Raw genomic sequence first — 22,922 nt, 5'->3', positions numbered from 1 at the left:
CCTAATGGTAAGTGGTCACCACCGCCCATAGACAGGCGCTGTAAGAAATATTGACCATTACTTACATCACCAACGTTGGGAACTAAGATGTTATGTTATGTCACTGGCTCACTCTCCCTTCTAACCGAAGCACAACAAATATATATATATATATATATATATATATATATATATATATGTATATATACCCTTGTTGTTCCCGTGTGAATGTGGGGTAACCTAGTCACATATAAACTATAAAATTTTTGACAATAATGCTCCCGCTTCATCTGCGATAGCGCTATTGTTAATGTTACCGTCACACTGCGCCATAATTACCGTATCATAATATTTGACCTAAGACGGCGCGAAGGCTACAATAACGATACTTTAAGAATGAGATCGCGTTGAAGTAAGTAGCAAGAATTAGTGCAAATCAAATCATACTTTAATCAAATACGCTTTTACTAACTTTTATAGATTGTCATTTTAAATTATTATAACACCGGTTCGGAATGTTGTTTTTTCTAAGGAAAACCCGGCAAAAAACTTAGCAGTACTAGTGGTGCGAAATTTAAACCCCTTACTAAATGTATAAACCGCCAACCGCATGCTCATCCAGTTTTAATAATAATGTTACGGAAATAATATTTTCGAAGTAAGTTTTATCCATTTAAAACTCATATACTTATACCTAAATTTATAATATGTCATACAGCTTGTAACATAATGAGCTTTAAAATAAAGGCAGGCAAGAAAGAATGGGGAAAATGGGCAACTAGGATCGTCAGTCATATGGCTTTTTGGGCTTTAGCCCAGGGCCCCGTGGATTCAAGTCAAGTCAAAGTCAAAAATAGACGATAATACGAAAGAATCCATAACTTCATTAAATTAAACAGATCGTATGGTTTCAAGTCGACGTTCAGATATGTCTTAGGTAGTGTTAGCACAGGGCTCTAAACTTACGTTATGCCTAGCACAGACGGCAATGTAAAGAATAACAATTTGGTTGTTGATAAATTGATTAGTGGTGGTGTTGCACAGAGTAAAATTGACACTGATACTCTACTACTTGATCACTGATAAACGGTGACAAAGAAAGAGGAAGCTCATTATTCAGGTTACACACATTGTTAGTGTAAGCAGAGCTTGTCTTTTATTGATGATAATTCTAAAAAAAAACTACTATAAGTCTATTTTATATTTTACAGTATTTATTTTATTTATTTAATATAAAGCTAACGTGATATACAAAAAAAAACATTGAACACGATTGAATTGAATATTTACAATTACGTACCCTCATTTATAGGCTAGATCAGCATGAGTGACATGCTTAAATCTTACTCTTAACAAATTGTAGTTTCAATAGCATACGGTCAAAATTGAACAAGTTGCTTCCTTATTTATTTTGGACAAACTTTTTCTAGTTTGTATATACCACATATTAAAGTTTAATATTTGATCCTTACGATATTATACTTCCGAGACTAATTGTATTAATAGTCCGCGTATATGTAGTGCAAACACGTTTAAATATACAAACATGTTTACATATAACAAAATTCGTTGATAATGGATTGTACTTGTAACAAGTGATACTAAAACTAAATAAGTTTTTATTACGCGTTTAATTCAATTGGATGCTTTTCCAAAAGATAGTTTTTTATTTTAAATAATACTTTATATATCAGTATAAAAATATGTTTTTTTGCGTCGAAAAAAATAATGTTCACGGTTTAATATGTCCTAGCTTCTATATCGCTGACATTTTTTTGTAATTTTGAAAAAACTACTGAACCAATGTACATATACCAAAACTTATACCAGAATATGCAGCGCGTTTCAGAAGTTTTAATATACAATAGTATTACATAAATAGCACTTTACAGTTTTGTCCGCATTAAATTTAGACTATCGACGAGACGACCGTGAATTTCATGTTATTTTATATTAATATATATAACTTCCTTATAGAAAAGTATACATGAGAATAAATTAAGCTAATTATTCGAATAAAGTTGCTAACCAACTGTTGTTATACTAGCTGCTCGTCCTGACTTCACTTGGCTATATTACAGATTTTGTCTTAAAAAAAAAACTTATCCGTTCACGTAGCGCACGATACGGAATCTCTCAAAAGGATTATTTTCTCCACGTTTTTGCTATATTTTTCATCGATGCTCTGTTCCTGTTGGACATGAGCAGAGCAGCAATCAAGTAGCATGATGTTAAGACTATAGTGTTTTCCCATAAATGGGCATATCTAACACTGAAAGAATTTTCAGGACCAATAGTTTCTGAGATTAGCACATTCAACCAAACAAACAAACTGTTTAATATTAGTATAGATTTTATTCCATCGGTTCATGAATGCGTTTAATGCCCCTATTATTTATAACTACATATTATAAGTGGACTTGACTTCCGTAGGCGGAACCGCAAGAAGGCGATGTATTAGTCACAAAGGACTTCGTACATGCAATGCTAAGTTTGGTTACGAAAATTGAAATGAAAGACGAACGAACAAAACACTCAGCCGAGTTTTGACACTTCTGTCATTCAATCTTTGATTGCTTAGGATATATTTTTTTTAATACGATAAATATTATTTTTTAAGTAGTCTACATTAATCTATTCGTATGGTTTTTTAAATAAATATTGTTTACATAGCCAAAGTAACATGATTGGAGTGGTATTTTGAAAACAAAGAACTGATCCAAAAGACGTATGTACGTACAGAATTAGTTCCATTATATAAAAAAAATACTTACATATTACACAATAAATGTTGAACGTAACTCAAATCATGTAATTTATAAAAACTCAAATGGGTGTTAATGGTTTCAAATTGCTAGACATAAAAAAATTATCCAGGTAAAAATTAATAAGCGTATCGTAAAAAAAACATTTTAAATAAAGATTTCCAAGAAATATTCTTATTATATACTATAATATCTCAATACGTCTCATCTCACGTTATGTGTTCAACTTTAACATCATTCAATATTTATTTTTCTATTAACATATTATACTTATATGATTAAATATTATCACAGCACAAATGTATGAATAGATAAAAATATCGACTTCTAGTAAATATTAGGTATATAACATCATTTAATTACAGCGGGAAAACATACCTAAATAATTTATAAATGGCGTAATAAGAATACACAACAAACGAGATAAATTTTTAAATTAAAAAATCATTAACAAAATACAACTTTAATTATATTACTAATTCATTAAACGTTATTAGTGGAAATTTAGTTGAATTTGTGGTTTAGTTTATATTAATATTATATAACAATTGTGTTCCAATTATTATTAAATATATCGAGTAACAAGTCGACAGTCGACAAGTCTGCGATTTGTGTAATTTATATTTGATATTAAGTAAATTTGTTATACCAACCTCGAAGTAAAGAACCAATAGAGTATAGCGGTGAAGATGGCCAGCTCAGCGGCGCTGCTGGCCACCCGGACATGCTCCACCACCGTCCACATATTTATCATCGTATCCATTTTATCACCAGCTCTCCCTACATCACCAGTCCAATTCAATGCACTTAAACGTTCAATCTTGAACGGAATCTTACGAAACACAAGTCACACGGTTCGAAATACAGATGCCGAAAAATCAATATATTTTCGATAGTCTTCTAAAATTAAAAAATAATCCTGTCAATTTCGATTTCCATTACGTATAAAATTCCGTCGAATAATATTAAAAATTAATGATATGTATCGATGGTTCGGCTACCGAATGCCGACTGATCGGAGATGTACACTATCGCGGGTTCGTTTGAGAGGCTTGACTCTTTCGACTTTACCCTGGAAGCGTTAGCGTGATAGATAAAACAAGCACTAAGTTATGATAACGCATTGAAAACAATAATTCGAACGACCTAAATGATCACTGATAAACTAATAACCGTTGCACCGGGTTCACGTGGATGTAAGTGGTATCAGCGCGTTCGCAACAACGACACTGTTATACCTATCTATCTATTCGAACAAAGTCCATTGGTGAGGGGTTGATTGCTTTATTACTTTATACCATTAATTAAACAAGGTTATAGTGATATGCTAAGGTATCATCCGGCTTATTATAATCATTATAATACATACTTGTTTACATAAATAATCAACAAATATCAGTCCAAGTATGAAACATGGAGGTTATTCGGATAATTCTATACTTTAATATAATATTCTCTATTCAATGACATAGATAGTAACAATTAAACTAATAACATTAAATAGAGAAGATAATGAACAGCTCGATATTATTATAATTATAAAATTAATTACGTAAATAATATTATTTATTAAGTTATACGGTTCATAGTTGAACATATTGCGTGATCGTTTGCTGAATCTTGGAAATTTTCAAAGTCTAGGTAATTTGTGTATATATTATTATAATCATATATAAAGTTTATCGGACATTCAGAGATCGTGAAATGTTTTAAAAACAAATACAATCAACCGTTGATATAAATAACTATTAATATTATTGTGTATGTTTTGGTCAGGAGACTCGGTCGGCGAACTCTTAATAATATCATAGTTATATTAAATGAAAAAAAAATCTATCAATAAATGCGTATAAGTCGCAGGCGTGAGTCCGTGCTATTTATAACGTTCCTTAACATGGAAAATTATTGTCCTACATGTTATAAATCGGTTATTGTCTTGTAAGATAAACAGGCTTTTGTTTGTATCGATTCAACATATATGGAAAATATTTAATAGATTACTACTTGTACGTTCAAACTACACTATACACGACAGTTTCATTAAACAAAAATCTTGCACTTTAGCACAATTGATATTTGAAGTCAACACATTCAATTGAGCCGAGGTACCTGTAGTATTTACATAGCAAGCCCCAAGCCTTCTCCTCCAGAGAACTTTGGCTTAGACTGACTTTTGTTTGGCAACATATTATTATTACTGTAGGTACTTTATTTTACATTTTTCAATACACGTTTACATTTAAAGCAAGATTTGTATTCTACACACATTTAATGGCGAACGAACGATTTTAATTGAAAATATCAAAATCCAATCTTATCAATTTGGTAGTCATTTTTTTTTTTGTAAAACGAAACGATCTTGAACTATAAATGTGATGACACAATCAAATCAAAGACTACAAAGACAAAATACACGATAAAGACTGTATCGAACCACTGTTTATATAGTTATCTATTATGATAAATTTATTATGAACTTATCCTTGACGATATCACCAACACTATGTTTTATTTAGTTCTAAGAATTTCGGTAACAGAAAGTATATACAAAGATCTAATTTAAGTAAAATTAGTATTGTCCATAAAAGTCCCAAAGATTTGAACTGAACTGATTAAATACAATTCAATGGCAAAGTCAAAAAATCATACCTTAACTAATTATCTTTAAAACGTGACGATTCTTTATTCAATTTGAATTTAACAATATAATACGTCAAAAAAAAGGAGACACGTAAAATAGATCATATTCAAAACCGCTACACTTCGATTTCAGCTGTAACGTGATAAAGGATTACACAATAAACGTATCACGTGTTACAACCGCACAATACCGCACGTCGTCATTGTAAGCAAATGAATCAGTACGTATTAGCTTTACGCAATCATTTACTAAAACTAAATTAACACAAGACCTGTTTAATAAAATGCTCGTCATAGAGACAGTTGCGTTATCTTTTTATACTTAGTACGACAGAACGATTTTGGTCACGGTAACTATTTTAAAGGGACACCAGGTGACTGGTCTTGAGATCTCCGTTTCTCAAAATGGTAGAATAACCGACACGACCAGTATAAGTTGAAGCTTAAATAAGTGGACAGGAACGTGCTTTCAGAGATAAAAAAATGACTGTCAGCTGTCAGAATTTCTCTACAGAAAAACTCAATAAGTTTTTATGCAAGGGATTGAAACCAGGACCTCGAGATGTGCGTTCTTATAAGCCAGTCACTAGCCCGAGTCGCTCATTATAATTAAACGCACACAACGATATAATTTTGTCATCGTATGTAATTTATTTTATTGACATGTTTATCGAATTATTTTAAGCTATAATGACTAATTAATGATGATATGCAGCTGTACATTCCAAAACAAAGAAATAACTGATTCAGAATTTAGTGGAAAATTTAACGCAATAATTTAATTATAAAGCTTTTATGTTATGCCAACTGTAAGTTTATTTGTTTGGAAGCACTCATAAGCTAAGTTTCATTCTTAAACAATAAAAAAAGCTCAGGATCAATTCGGTCGGATAGAATATAAAATCGCAATACGACTTACGAGGCCTGATAAGCTGGAACAGAACATTTAACGCGGTCGAAATCATCGAAACAAAGTAATTAAACACGCTATTATAAATATCTCGCATTCTTCCAAGTGCCTTATAAATCATATTAATTAGGATTCAATCTTGCAACGACGTGTGACACCGTAATCGAGACGAACGACGAATCAAGGTCTTCGTTAGACGAATTTACACAAACGTCAAATTACAATAAAAATATGGAGACCGATACTTGATACATAATTTACATTTTCATTATTATTATATATTTATATATGCATATATAATATTAAGGAATTACTTAATATTCTTATTTACACCTCCTTTTTTATCACTTTTTTTTAAAATTAAATTTACAACATCTACGGGCTCACAGTTGCCCGTGCCTTTTTTTACATTTTACTTTTATTAATTTTAAATTTTTACTGAACATCAGCAGATCTTCGCTGGGCTTCGAGCTTGTCGTCTTCTTGGGACATGACCCACACTGTTTTTTTTTGCTTGTGTCAGGAGTGGGTACCGCAATAGCCCGAGGGCTCCAGACCTGTCGATCATCATAGATCGATCCTGCTTCTTTTAACATCGCTAGGCGCCCCGTAAATCATTGCGCTATTGACGCTTTAATATGATGACATATATATTTATTATTATATGTAACACAAGTTCTAAATGTCCCACTGTGGGACTAAAGACACTTTTTTGGCACAAAATTTGGTTTCGACAGTGTTACAACGTGCCCTAGGCGTCCCGATACAAGAGGTATTCTTGTAACCGTTTCATTCAGGCGGTGTAGTTGGTTTATTCGTTCTATCGAACATATCGTACAAAGTATTTTAACTTGTATCTTTTATTTATTTACATTTTAACACAATTGGAACTTAAAATATTGCACTCAGCCTTATCTATGTCAATTCAACATCAAGTATTCAGAGATCAATAGTACCAATATTATAATACACATTATACAAAGTAAATTATCGATAGCTGTTCCTTATCAAGTATCAACAATGAACAAAAACTACAAATCTGGAATACCCATCAAATATATATAACGATTTTTTTTACGATAATCTATATACTAATAATATAAATACGAAAGTAACTACGATGCTCATTCACGGCTATAACACTGAACCGAATTTGATGAAATTTGGGTATGCTATGCAAGCTTGGATTCCAAGAACATAAGCTACTTTTTTATGCCTAATACCTGACGAAGCTTGAATAGAACCTGTAAAACGCGAGCAAAGCCGCAGGCGACCACTAGTATATAACTTCATCCTTACATTAACACACATGAATGCACTCCTAACACTATTTTTTATAACAATACATTATAATTGTAAGTTAAAAGGATTAAAAAAAAACAAACAAATATATAGCTTTAAACTGGCTTCCTTACAACAAAGTAAATTAAAAATATTGATTGTACATTAAGAGCCATTATAAAAAGGTCAAATTCCGAAAACATGTTGTATCATGATAATTATGTATGTTATTACATAATTATAAAAAAAAATATTTGTATTCGCAATCAAGGTAAGTTTCCATATAATAACCTAATATTTGGCAATGGTTGGTAATTTCAAATATTCCATCTTAAAAAAAAAAGTAACAGTCCGCTTAATCTTGGCAGCTTTACTACTTTGATAAACTGGATACAATTACAGTCGAAATGTCAAACTAGTAAAAAGTTAATTGGAATAATTAACCTACAATATTTTAGGGAGAGACTAGTTAAACAATGCTGTCTCCTTCTTTCAAATGCCAAATTGATGACAGCGAATGAGAAATCAGTGTTTAATAAAACACAGCCTAACGTTATCAGTAAGGTCGTCAACATGTAACGTGATAGATAATAATGAAAAAGAAACCAAAAGTTTGTCTCGTCTCAGAACATATTTAAACAGATATTATGATTCACGACTGCAGCAATCAACCTTGGATATAAAAATATCTAAAATTGTATACATTTAAAATCAGCGACTTAAATTTTTTACACTCCTCGTAATTTCACATAATATTAGCATTAATCGTCTTGCTAATCTTCAAGAAAAACTGATAATAGCTGTTTAAGTCTTCAAGCTAATTCTAATATCAACTTATTATAATATTTTTTTATCCACTATGCTTGACCAAGAAACGCACATATTAAAAACGTGTTATACTGCTTTAGTTTTATTAAGAAATTATACATATCACCTGTGTCACTTTACCTACAATAAACAATAGAACAAATGTTAGTTTTATTAATACCTTAGTCACACAAGTCGTAACGTCTGTATTACGAACGTACGAAATATTATTTCGTAGCCAACGTGTCGGAATTCATTTATACAAAGTCAATGTAAATGTTTGTTTACTTTGCTAATAAGATTTCGGCACATGATATACACATTGTCAAGTAGATAAGATTAAAGAGAATTATTCGGTAGTTTGAATCAACTGAGCGTAAATAAATCGTAATAATAAAATTCATTGAGCTAGCACACAACGGTTAGACGAAGCAATCAGAATTCAGTAACTTCATGAATTACAAATCGAAATATTCGGACCGTGACTAGCGGTCATGTAGGAACGTGGATGAACGTTACAATTAAATCTCACAACGTAATCATCTGACGAAATATCTGCAAAACGTAACAACAGTTATCAAACGACAAGATTTTCCGTACGACGATGAATCAAATTCCGGTGCATCGCGTGAATGGAAAGAGAAATCGACAGGCGAATTGTGTGGCATACTACTACTTCGATATATAAATAAAAATGCCAGTAGCCGTTTCGTTTAACTTCAATTTTAAAAGTATTTGTCGGTTCGAACTTTACCTCACATAATTTGACTGTACCCAAATTGACTTTTCACTTTCTTGATAAAAAATATAAATATACAAGTTATGGAATGATTTAGAAATGCACTTTTGACTAATGTTGATTAAAGAAAAACAGTAGCAAGTAGTATTTTTATGTAACAGCGCGACGTCAATCGAAGTATTTCGCGTCGACGGGCGACGTCTACCCACACGCACGGTCAAAGTATAACTGAACCGATACGCCATAGCACGCCATCGCCGATCACTCGTGTTCTTTTTGCAACAACGCATGCTTGAACAAGTGGCCAATAAAAAGAAATGTTTACCATTTCTTGTCGCAGTTGGCATCATTCGGATGCCGCCGTGCCGGGTTGCTTCGGTATTCGTCATTATGATTCCCGATTACTTTTTTCTTCTAATATTATAAAACAATACGTTTGCTTTGAATTTTAATGTTTCGTATAAATAAAGTAAATGTATATTTTAACATAACAAAAATTTTGTAAATAGTACAAATGTATATATATAAGTGTAGATTTAATTTCACTTCGTGTCAATTTTTAGATGTAGGTATATTATTACACATTTTCTACTCGCAAACTACTTGTAGAAGGTCTTATTTCCAGAGCGTCAATGACGACGCCTTTGACCTCGTCATTGAAGATGTATTAATATTCATCACATCAAATGATCCGCCGGTGACTACCAACATTGGCTATTAGGACGGAATTTGGTATTCATATTAGAAAACTAAAATACGTTGAACTAAACATGATAAAATAGAATTATTATTTATACGGATTTCTAGCCTGAAATATTATGTAATGTAATTTCGTGGGGCAATAGGATATAAATGACAATTGTGACTGTCCGACCGGCAATTGCTTAACACTGGTAATTGATAGCACTCGAACGAACTGTCACGCAACTTGAGGGGAATATTTCGAACCTGACACACACAGACACTCACGATCAATAAAAATGTCATGAACATTTTTGTTGATAAAATATATACATTAGAATTAAAAGCCAAAACTATTGTATATTTGATATAAATCTTAGAACAATAACTATACTTACAACAGTCACTGATACCCTCTTAAAATTAACTATCCTTATAATCTTGTAATATTGAATTGAATATCCCTTAATTGAATAAATTAACAATCGAACTGCCTTAGTTAACTTTTATCACGTCGTCCTCGTCATATTACCTCTAAAAAGTTATTAGTATTTTCAGTTGTAAAAATCTGTCCAATTTGCTTAAAATAATTGTGTAAAATATCTTCGCAAACTACATTGGTTTTTGTAAAAATATAAGTTTCTGATTCAATATTATTGTTTGTTTTCAATGAACAATGCGCAAATAAGAAATATGTTCAGGAATATGAATTTTTTTTTTTTTTTATTTTGACCTGTTTCTCGCCGACCGAAATAATATACCCACATAAAATTACTAAATTAAAGTTAACGTACAAGGCAATTTGGGTTAATTTAACTAAAGAAATTAAAGTTCCTGGTTGTAAATGATGACATGAATAATGAGAAACGACTGCTGCGGTGATATACAATTATCCAGACCCACTTTTATTGCTAACACGATGTAAAAGCTAATTAAAAATCGACATTTAATGTCGTGGTCATTACTCGCTCGATATATCGAAGCGTTCATACAACAGCGTTCATACTTATTTATTGTATGTATGTATTCTTTTGAACAAAAGAATGAAACTTCGAATGAAGAAACGTGAGTCGAAAGGATGATGTTAAGACGATTTCGCAAAATCGAAAAAATGCAAGTCTATATCATATTTAGTTGAACTTTGACAACCAATCCATTCGGGACAATCATTTTAAAACATATACAATAGGGAAACCCTTATTATCCTACCTAATTTAGTTATCTTCGTATATGTATCAATATTGATGGTTATCGATTTGACGGCATAGAATTTTTTGAGCAGCATCACCTAACAATGAATTGCAACAAACCTCAAAAATACATTTAAATGCGAACATACATGTTGATCAGTCAAAGAGTGTCGAAAGATTTTTATATATAAGAGAGGTCTAGATTACATTTCGTTGTTAATGTTTGTGTTTGGTCTATCGCGACGCCCCACCGAAGTGACGTAGTCTTTAAAAAATCACATGTTTTTATTTGAACAAGTACCACTGGCACTGTGTTTTTTGCTTATGCAACATCGTCACGTGTTCAACGGTGACGGAAATTTACACGATAACCATTAATATTTTTTAAAGTTCAACGCGATGGCTTTGTATGTATTACCCTCATTGTAAGTTTTAATTTAACATTACCAGTAGATATAAGATTTGGTTCAAATATAAGTTGATGTATGAAGGCGAAATCTTATAACTGAATTTTAAACTAGTTCCTCTCAACAAAATTAGCTGAAATTTTACACACTTGATCCGAGTAACAATGCAATATTCATTTAAGTGCACGGATAAAATTAAAAGTTTATCGTTAAGATTTAGTGTTAATAAAATTTTAAATGAAATGATGTTTTATTTCTATTCAATTAATTAAAATTTTGATGCAGTAACCTGTTAATGCTTTAGTAAGACCGAATGGATGATGATGAAGTTTCTGAGATGGCTTACAATTTGTATTTTATAATTACTCTGTAATTACTTAACAATGTTTTTTTTTTTATTTTAGCTTTTATTTGTGCCAAGAGGACACAGATTAATTTGCCAATGTCACGTGCGTTTTACTTAACAATGATGTGTCTTTTTCTTTTAACTGTCAAATCAATAAATCAGAAAGAGAAAATAATTTAACTAAATACCTACTAAAATGCCTCTAGAAGTAAGGTCGCGAGTGTATACCCAGACTACAAAACGTATGACCTACCTTACGTACTGTATTACCAGTACAATTAGAAAATGACACCCGTTGTCACACAATGTTTGACGTAGACACGTCAAATTGACATCCTACTAAAGATCATTCTGGCACTAGCGGAATTCGGAAGGGCCATTTGAAGTTCTATTAACTCTGAAGCATATGGTAGTATTTGTAAGAAACGGGTTTTACATTAATAACTCTACCTTTCCTCAAGTAGATAATCGACACTAAGTCTTTGAGATAAGATAAATTTGGTAAAACTAAAATACTAAGAACGATTAGAACTTTTTCTTGATTAGTATCAAAGACTCGACTAAAAAGATAATCGGAGAGGTACCTATTTGAAGCGGTTAATCTGTAGCGGCACTTCGATCATTGGCAAACAAGTTTATTGATACGCCAACGCTTCTGACTAATTACAGACCAGAGATCAGACTAATATGAACCATACGAAAGTATCTCTATATGTCTGTGTGGGATCTTATCACAACAAAATCATTGAACCGATCAAAAATAAATTGAACTTAGAGATCTGTAGGAGAAATTGTTTTGTCGAAGAAAAGTTATAAAATGTACCCTCGCATTTAGACCCAATAGCTAATTAATCATCATGACGTCTATAGGCGTTTTCCTAAAATGAGACAAGGACGTAAAATATACAACAAAACTTAAAAGTATACCAAGGACCAGGCGCTCTATACCATACTAACTATGCTGGTACGACATAATTACGCCCAATCACGCGTCTTGTTACTAAGGTCAGCAGACGGGTTATTTTACACGCCTTTTGTCAGACTAGGACGAAGAGGCAATATCAAGGGTATCATTAGCACATCCGGCGGACCGGCGTACTACCATTAACTTGTATCATAAAAATACCGAGTAATTAATACATTTTCAAATAAGAGTCTACTTATATAATTGATATGGATATTAAACGGGATCGTGAGTTTAAATTCGGAAAAGCGCGATTTGTTTTTCATCTGTTTAATTTGTGTTTATAATCAGTCTAGTTCTTGGCCACACCTCATATTTAGGTGTGGCCAAGAACTATATACTATAATGAAGAAATGGAAGAAAACTTAGCGTTTATTAAAAAAAAAAAAGATTTAATTTCATTGTTAACTACAAACATGTTCATTTGGCGCGAAAATTATGAAACTTTATTTAAATGAAATTTTAAATGTAAAATAGTATACATTAGTTAAGTTAGAATTGGAGTTCGTCGATAACAATTTACTTTTATCTTCTTCTTATACTCTAACCAGCCAGTGATATTTACTATATAAAATACAATATATATATAATATATATATATATATATATATATATATATATATATATATATATATATATATATATGTGTTAATTGTAACAATTTCATAAATTGCAATCAAGAATATTTATTCTTCCGCACATCTACGGCTGAAGCTCTTCAAAATGAGATAACATAGCCGATTTATGTGCAGGTATCGCCCCAAAATCACTGGGACAAAAATCGGCTTATGCTATTAATATATAAGATTCGAATATTTTTATATAAAACAATTAAAAGCAAGGATATGTCAAATTGAGACAAGTTGTACGGATAACGACAGTGATTATTACCTCATCAAAAGCATCCGGCGGATTTGCAGCATAGCGTCATTAGTAAGTCTTAGTATGTATTTATAAATGAAGAAACATTACATAAATCTACAGAAAAAAGTAACTTCCACTTATATTATATATAATAAAATACAACCTTCACAAAAGACTTAAAATTACATTAAGTAAAATACTACAACTATAAATTTTATTAATAAAATTAAAAAGCTATTCATAAAAATGAAAATACATAATATAAGATATAAACGTTTTATCGTATATTATAATATTATATAATTTAATACTTATTTACATAATTGATCTAGTGGTCCCGATGTTCGATTGATGAATCTTTGATCGGAATAAGATATTGACGAAATAGGAACACCGCACGAGGAAATCGTTGTGGTATTACTATGCCCTAATATTATTTGTGCAGTTGGCTAGTCTTTGCGATAAGCCGGTCTGTCCAAAATTCGGACGATTTGGAAACAATGTAAAATTTTCAAAACAATAAGGCCGCAACATATCCTACGTTCTTTCTTTATTTCTTCGAAAGTTCATATGGAACTGCGATGCTATGATGACCTCTTAAAGGTTAATAGGCCTCAAATACTTAAACGCAAATATATATGTAAAATAATATCGGTCACGGAAACTAGACCGTAGAGGTCGTGTGACGTTAGCGAGAACTAAGTAGGGTTGATAAAACTTAGAATCCTTCCACAACGAGAGTTAAGTGCGTCAACGTACGACCGTTAATTTGATAAACTCTTGACTCAAAACAACTATCAAATATGCAAATTAATACCTTATGATAGTTTTGACCTGAACTTAAAGATCTAATTCTGTTGATAATTGTATCTAGAAGAAGGTACTTTGTCCTCTTCCACTGCACCTCTCATTATTTACATTAATATTATTGCATTATCGAAGGCAGACTATTTACATAATAACACCAACCATTACCATGGCTATTACCGTCAACTTATTACATAACAGACGCCTGATATACAACTGTTATTACACTAAACAATTACAGGTAACAAAACTAGTAACTTAAGATTTATATTTTTAATGCAGACTAGAATAATGCACCTGATAATTACTGGTCATCTCCGGGCTAGGACATTGGCACTGTGGGCAGTAAAAACAATACCCCACACCGCCATTACGACGCCAACCTTGGTTGTGTGGATATCCAATAATAATAAAAAAGGTTTCTAATTTAACTTGAAATGTGTGGTCATATTTTTTTTAATTTTTTTTTTCCTTATTACTTTTTTTTTGCCGTACAAACTTTCTTCGGCACGACCGGGAGATATATGTCTGGAACCTCGAGATCAGTGTCCTTTTAACCTAACAACTAGACCAACGAGATAGTCAACTCTAAGAATATAAATAAAAAACAAAAAGCATTGCTGTCCCAATATAACACTTCCTCGTGTGATGTGATCATAACATTCTTAGTTCTCTTTTTCCATTTTATTATTTATATCTATTTTTATTTCTTCTACGTAAAATAAAGTGTTAAATAATTTGATAGAAAACTAAAAGGTACCTTCAGTTTAAATTCACAATAAAGGGCTTCATTTTGATCTATACTAATATTATAAATGCGAAAGTAACTCGACATGTCTGTTTGTTTAACCGAATTTTATTAAATTAGGTGTAAAGCAAGCTTAAACTCTAAAGAAAAACATAAGTTACGTTTTTATGCCTCAAAGTTGCCGACCAACACTTATAAAGCGAGCGAAGCTTCGGGCTACAACTAGTTTTAATATAAAGAAATAAAATCTAATTATATGTGTGTATAAATCCCGATGCCCTTTTGTCGTTTGGACTTTAGATTATTATTTTTATCTTATTTTAATCCGTAATTGTTTTTGTTCGATTTTATCACAAACAATAAATAATATTATATTCAAATCACATTCCGATCGACAGATAAAAATAACATTAATTGACGTATTTATGTTATCAATTATAAAGGAATCACACATAATATTTTGATATATGTTAATATTATAATTTTCCAAAGATACGTTATGACGTACCTAATAAATAAACCTGTATACGGTAAACTTTTCAGACCCACATAGAACTCCTTGGCGCATTTTCCGCATCGCGTCGGAATAGATGTTCCAATGGAGACTGATGTTGAAGATGAGATGCAGATAGATTATAAAATACTATTGCTTCTAAATGCGTTATTGATATTTCATTTGAAATAGTCTCTGCAATAAATATCATAATAATATTTCAAGTCGTCTTAAATGTCTAATGAAACAAGTTACTTATTGACTGATTGCTTCTTTGATTAGCTGATTCTTAATAATGTTTATAAACAATTGATTTATTTCATAACGAGCCTTTGAGTGGTATACTACTTATCCAATACTTGTTTGGACATCGGACTAAGATTTTGGATGATTTCAAAACGTGTGAAATGAACTCGGATATAAAATTGAACCAATAAAGTATCCAAAATTGGACGAGTGGCATTACCAATATTTTATTGACTTTGTTTAATACTAGCGGCTTAACTATTGACTTCTAGTCTAACCCTACTAAAGGTCTACTTTGGTTCATTTTTATGTCACTCTAATGGTCATCTGCAACAAACTATGTAAACTCTGTAGTTGTCCCTTAAATTACTTTTGTCTATGTCAGTGCTCGAATCAGTTTACTCTGTTTTATTCATCATTTATGCGTGTAATTGAATCATTGTCTTTTTCTAAAAAAAACTAGATTTCATGCGTCTTAGGCTATACATACATTTTCTAAAATAATAAGCAACTTTTTAACAAAACCAATTAAAAGAAAACTTCTTTCTTTACCAATGATATGCGGTAAAAAATAAATCAAAGTCTATTCAGAAGTTTATTTTTAATGATGCCATTCCGAAAGTTGAACCTTTAAATTATTCTCCTTCAAGTTTCATAACATGTTGCTTACGTCAATTACCCTTTCAACCATCGACATGATGATGAAGTCCTGTTGAATTTCGGTCGCGTAGGTTAATCTCAAGAGAGACCAACTTACAACGCAGGAAATACTGTAAAGCACCAGTGTGAACGCAAGTGCACTCTGTATGCGATAGTAAGGATGCGGTCAGAGAGAACATTAAAAAAACTGTAAATGAAATTGGACAAATTAAAGGATATAAGTTTGATTATTATATTAATAATCTTTATTACAAGCCTTATCAGTTATCAGTGTTTATTTACCATTCATATATTAATAAAATAAATCGTTTTGAGTATTGAAATATAATACCGATTTAGCTGATTACTTCGATAGCAACAATTATTAAGCAACGAAAAATGACGTATCTCCACTACTGCTAGTGGAAAGTAGTTACATTGTCCAATTGATAGAACTTATTATATGTAAATAAAGCTAAATTAGAAATCTTTCAAGCTTATATAATAATTAATCATACAAAAAACATAGAGTTAGTATTCGTTGAATTTAACGCAAGAATATATTTCACATAAAAGAAGTAGTGTCGTTCTCCAAGAATATTCAATAAGAAAAATTTAAAAATCGCTTCGCAACTGGCGTTTTTTTCTGATTGTAAATCCCCTACATTTTCTTTAAATTTTAGCATGGTAGTCAAGTGGTCCGCCACTTGGCATTCCGAAGCATGCGTACAAAGATCACCCAAAACCGACTATCGTCGTGTGACTGTCGAAAAAATTATGACTTCAAATCACAAGAAAAAAAAAACGGACAAACAGAAATGAAAACAAATTAGTGTTGGGAATATTTTGAGTTATAATCCACTGACCCATCTTTTCTACATAGAATTATCTACCAGATCATTTTATGATCTATTGTAAATAGCCGCGTTTTAGTTCTATCATATTCAAGAGTAGATGAGATTGATGCTTTACTAATAGGTCTTCTACGAACTGTCACTTGTTTACTTGGAACATTTAAAATCACTAGTTATAAAACAATTCTTAACATAAATCATGTGTCGCGTCGGTAACATGAATCAAAAGCGCCTGCTACATCACGGGCAATCTTTATCACGCTGGTCATTTAGGTACAATTTCTCGTTTCATATGTCTTCTCGTGTTGAGCGGTTTGAACCTTGAGCGTTTTATTCGTTCACGTATTTGACGAATCGTTATTGTACACCAGTAACCTTTTGTTAAAGAAGCTGCTACAAGTTTTAACGTTTACATCTACGACAAAGAGATGATGGTTTCCTGCTAACGATGCTCTGTCAGGTGACAATCAGTGCTATTTTTATGTATTTGAGAGCAAACAACCTCTTCAGTTTTATTATATTATATGTATAGTCGACTGCAATAAGTAGATCCTCAGATCACTAAAGGTATAACCGTGAGTCTGGTAATGGGAATTGAATACGATCGCTCCTCGTGGGTCTTGCGCCTAAATTATTTCAGGTCGTGTCGAATTTACTCTCTCGTCAAATTCTAAGTGTGAGGGAATAAAGAGCGCACCTCTATTTTCGTAAACACTTATGCCATATAATATCACCTGCGTAATTATGCAAGGGAGGTAAATCAACTGATTAAGAGTCCCTTGAACTTAGCTGCCGAGGCCGAAATAAGTAAGGAGTAATCAATAAAAAAAGGTTTTATATTTTAATTAAAAATGTTTCTTTTTAATACAGTAAAAAAAATAATGTTATCTAATAATATTTACGTGCACATTAAGTGCATTCGCTCTCGTTGTAAACAAAGACTCAACTTAGCGGTGTCAATATTATAACGATATATGGATGCAATTATTTATGGCAAACAAATTATGTTTATATATACGTGTAACTATTGTATTAATGGACAATTATTAGTAAGTACATCTACTATTTATAAGTCGATCGCGTGAGATTCACGTGTAATGTCTTGTTTTATTATAGATAAAATATTAATAGAGTGGAGATTCCAAGATGGTAAAGCATGTTGAAATACAATTAGTAAAGTTTTGTTATAGATTAAATTATACAGAAATATATTTTTATACTGGAGCCATTCGAAATGGAATATGACCCAACTGTGAACTTTGTAGCTTGTTTTGACATTGCATTAATTTCAATATAATACGTTTCATATACTGGATTTATGATATTTTGGTTTACAAATTATTTCGAGATTATTCTGTTGACCGAAAAGTTAGTACATTACGTTAAATGAATTTTTATTTTAGTTATACCTTTGCTCTTGGAAAAGGCAAATGTGTCGCAAATAGCCTTGGCAAGTAAGTTACTCTAAATTTACGACTTACGTGAGCATAAACTTCAATTAGGAATTATTAAATAACCGTTACCTAAATATTAAATAACTTTAAGATTGACATAATAAAGTATAGTCTCCCCAATAATACAATAATATACTATATATGGTTATACGATTGTCGGCGATGGACAAAGTCCTTTTCCTGCGAAACATGATAAACTTGGTATCAACCTCATTTGCAGATACAAACGAGCAGATTGTAATGAGTACTAATTAATTTGAGTTTGATTTTATGACGTCACTATTTAAAGGTTATGTTACATACCATCGTGGGTCCATGTGAGGAGTTTAATATTCTTTGCATGTTATATGATGTTTCCGGTACTTTGAATATGATCAGGTCATTGACATTTTTACCGCATGTTACGCAGTTCTTAGAATTTGATTTCTTATAGTATCATTTCTTAAGATGTACTAGCTGCCTGTCTTTACTTTGCACGGCTAAAATTAATATAAATATTAAGAACTTACTCGCATTTTTCTCCATTAAAGTTAAATTTTACAGAAAATTATTTCTTAGCGCATGGTTACGTTATAAAATAAAATTAAATTTAAAAAAAAATGAACTTCTGATCCAATTTTCAGCTTTCTACTGTGCCTTGATATACAAACAGGACATATTCATAAGTATTGATAACTTTGGTGAATGCTAGAAAACGCCACTTCGTACGATGAAAATAACTGTTCAGACTATTTATAATCATGAAGTTACGGCTCCCTTTGGAATGTTTTTAAAGTACTTATCAAAGCCGGAATGCTTACACTCCATCACAATAAATTTACAATAATATTATGTATATCCTACAATAATATTGATTACTTAGATATAAACAGTGTCAACCATTGTATAAACACGAGAAGTTCAGATGGTTTTATATGACCAAGATTGCAAATTCACTGAGTCTATATGACAAAATTACACTGATTGCCTTGTAGGACTGATGGCTAGTTATACGGCGACAGTTTCCGAGGTTCTAGGTTAAAACCCCAGGTCGGGTCGATAAAAAGTTAATAGGTTCTGTCAAAAAATTGTCTGGAAGTTAGAAGTGTGTACAATTCCGTGCCTCGGTAAGCAGGTAAAGCCGTTGGTCCTATGCATAAACTCTTTTCGATCGTAACGGATTTGTCTTTCCATCGGACGGATGGATGTTATTGAAGGAATAGAGCGTGCACCTGTGGTTGCGCACATACTTGTGCTTTATAATATGTCCTGGGATGTTCCTTGAGATTGGCCGCCGGGCACCGTAGATAAAATGGGCCAGGATGACATCATCACGTGTATATATGTATTTTAGATTCTTGCTGTCATCGTCCAGATAGGACAAACTTTCAAGTTCAGGCAAACGCCGCGAGTTTTCATGTCTTAATTTGTGGATACAATTCGTATCGTTGAAGGAAAACATTGACAAGCAGCAAACTTTTTCCCCAGGAAAAGAAGACATTTGCCCACCGGTGTGACGTTTACTGCGATCATTACGTAATTTTTTTTAGTTTTTAATGCCTATTCGATTCTATAATATAATCCGGCACGCGTTTTTAAGTACTTCTCATTATATAAAATTATTTTGATTATATTTATTGTAGTGTAATAACTCACTCGTGAAATGTTGACAACCGACTTACGGCGATGCGCCTATTCGATACTTGTGTCGTATACATTTTATAATTAATATATTCAATGTCTTCTTAGAGAATACCGATCCATATCGGGAAACTTCGCTAGCGTATGAACAACAACTATTGTTTCATTTTATTATATCACACACCATCAAAAGGATGGTAAGACATAAGACAAAAACAAAGTTACATCAATTTTAATATAAATTAACTATTAAAAAGATGTATAGGGCGAGTATTTTTTCGACCCTTATCCGTTATTCTCAGAAAAAAAAATCGACACATATTCACGGATAAAGTGGATGAATTGATTCATAAAAGAGTGACCGTTTGACAATGCCGACCGATACTTACGTCTCGAACATAATACGAATGATCTGATAAAATGGTACTGGGGCAATAAACTTTAAATTATTCATCGTATTAGAAGTTACCATTTATAGGCTATCTACATAATACAATGATATAATAAAAAAAAAATCATATCAAGAGTAATTGCAGTATTTTTCTTAGATATTTCAAGTACATACATATTACATTCATAAGTATAATACATCCGATCAAAAGCTGCCCAGTTATAAATTAATTACAACTGGATGCGCAGATATAATTTGTAGGAATCAAAGCTTAATAAATAGGAATAATATTTGGTTTTAGGGCTTTGTGCAAGCCCGTCTGGGTAAGTCCTACCCACTCGTCATATATTCTACTGCCAAGTGGCTTGGAACAGTGTCTAACATTTTCGGAAGGTTAGTGGTGCACTGGCAAACTAAGGAATAGCTACAATTTTTACGGCGTCAATGGCTATGGGCCAATAGTTTTTTAGCCATTACTTAGCATTAATTTTTTATTTTGGATGTACTTAGCATCAGGTGGCCCATTTGCCTTTTTTGCAATATGCTATTAAAAAAATATTATTATAAATTTTTTTTAATATATTGTCTTATAGTTATTCTTTATAATATATAATCTTTCTCTGGTTTTTTTTTTTAATATTTATTTTTCAGAAAAGATTTGCTCACAATACATTCCACTCTCTGTTCCTAAAAGCAAATACAAAGAAAAAATATCTTGATATGCTTTAAATTTACTTAATTGAATTTCAATTACTTGATAATTAACATGTTGGCCCACCATGCTACTAAAACTGAATTCAGTAAAATTCAGTAAAACTGTAATGTAATGTTTGTACTTCCATTTATGAACTGATTAAGAAAAAATATTTTTCGTTTGATCACATATAAATTACAAATTAAGGTTTCTTTTGTAGGTTTTATATGATATTTAAGACTGTATCATTCAATTAGAAATTACATATTTAATACATCAAAACATTAGAATTATTGCCACGGCACTGTGACCGTGTCACAAATTCCATCTGTCACATTAAAAACATAGAAGTTCAAAGAAATGTTCTCATTTTGTCCAAGTGTATGTTTCCATGACAAAGAGTAAACTTCAAATAATGATCATTAATTATTACGAAAGAAAAGGTAATGGATGTGACTTCTATTACATAAATCTATTAAGTGTTGAATAACTAGCAATTTATATATATGTCAATTTTTATAAATTTTTTCTTTGTTAAAATTTATGAAAATTTTAGATAGAAATGAAAATTTTGTCAAACACTCTTATGAATAACTAATTCGAAAAGTCGCTGTTTAGACCAATGCAATCCTTTATATAATAAATATAATGTTTAAAAAGCTACTAATAAAAATTAACTCATATTTTTTTGCGTTTTAGACGTCCGTAGATACGTACGTCTAAAGTTAAAGTGTATGCCATACTAAATATATGTATAATTTGGAATTCATATTAAATATCTTATTTCTATTCAATATTTCGTATATATTTGTAACCATAAGAATCTTTTAAAGATTTTCATCGAAATAAGCCTGTTCTAGTTTGTTAGTTATTAGAAGGATAACGATGAGAACAGCGCTTTCATAGTGTAAGCATTCTTTCGAATCTTAAACAAATCAAAGAATGCTTTCGTTACAATGCAGTACGTACTTATTAAAATAAATACAGTCTGCAATGGTATGCCCAGACATAGTAGCTAAAAATAGGATATTTTTAAGCTATCAAATTGCGAAGTACAACATTGTAAACAAAATAAATAAAATGTAAAGTATAACACAAATTACTCACATAGTTTCTTAATGTACTGAAAAGCACAATGGTTCACCAACGTGAATTTATTAGAATACTAAAGCAATAGTTATATTTTAAAACACGATTGAAATTGTATTCATAAATGGATAACTCCGAAATTATATTTTTTTCATACATTTCTGTACGTAACCGGCAAATGACACTTCGTACTAAAGTTAAATGGACGTTTACAACAGACAACATAGCAATAGTAAATAATCAGATATTGTATGAAAATTTAAAGGCATAAACAACAATTTGCTGTTATAAAATCAAATAACAACCTTTTTTTC

General features: G+C 31.4%; 1 protein-coding gene across 4 annotated transcripts in view; it reads right to left on the bottom strand.

The window, feature by feature from the left end:
- The window catches only part of LOC125073238 (glycerol-3-phosphate acyltransferase 1, mitochondrial), a 56,022-nt gene extending 33,235 nt beyond the window's left edge, over positions 1-22,787 (bottom strand). Inside the window, exons 1-2 of one of the 4 annotated variants that reach the window (XM_047683988.1) lie at positions 9,137-9,352; positions 3,398-3,644 (exon numbers count right to left, since the gene is read on the bottom strand). In XM_047683988.1, the coding sequence (XP_047539944.1) occupies positions 3,398-3,507 (110 nt within the window). In that variant the 5' untranslated portion in view covers positions 3,508-3,644; positions 9,137-9,352. Of the gene's footprint in view, positions 1-3,397; positions 3,950-9,136; positions 9,353-22,626 lie in introns of those variants that run through there. The other 3 variants (XM_047683989.1, XM_047683990.1, XM_047683991.1) reach the window with 3 other exon arrangements.
- Between the last annotated feature and the right edge of the window lie 135 nt (positions 22,788-22,922).

This window comes from Vanessa atalanta, chromosome 23, assembly GCF_905147765.1.
Source record: "Vanessa atalanta chromosome 23, ilVanAtal1.2, whole genome shotgun sequence".
Classification (NCBI taxonomy): domain Eukaryota; kingdom Metazoa; phylum Arthropoda; class Insecta; order Lepidoptera; family Nymphalidae; genus Vanessa; species Vanessa atalanta.
Note: the sequence above shows the minus strand (reverse complement) of the source record. Positions and strands in the feature narration are given on the sequence as shown.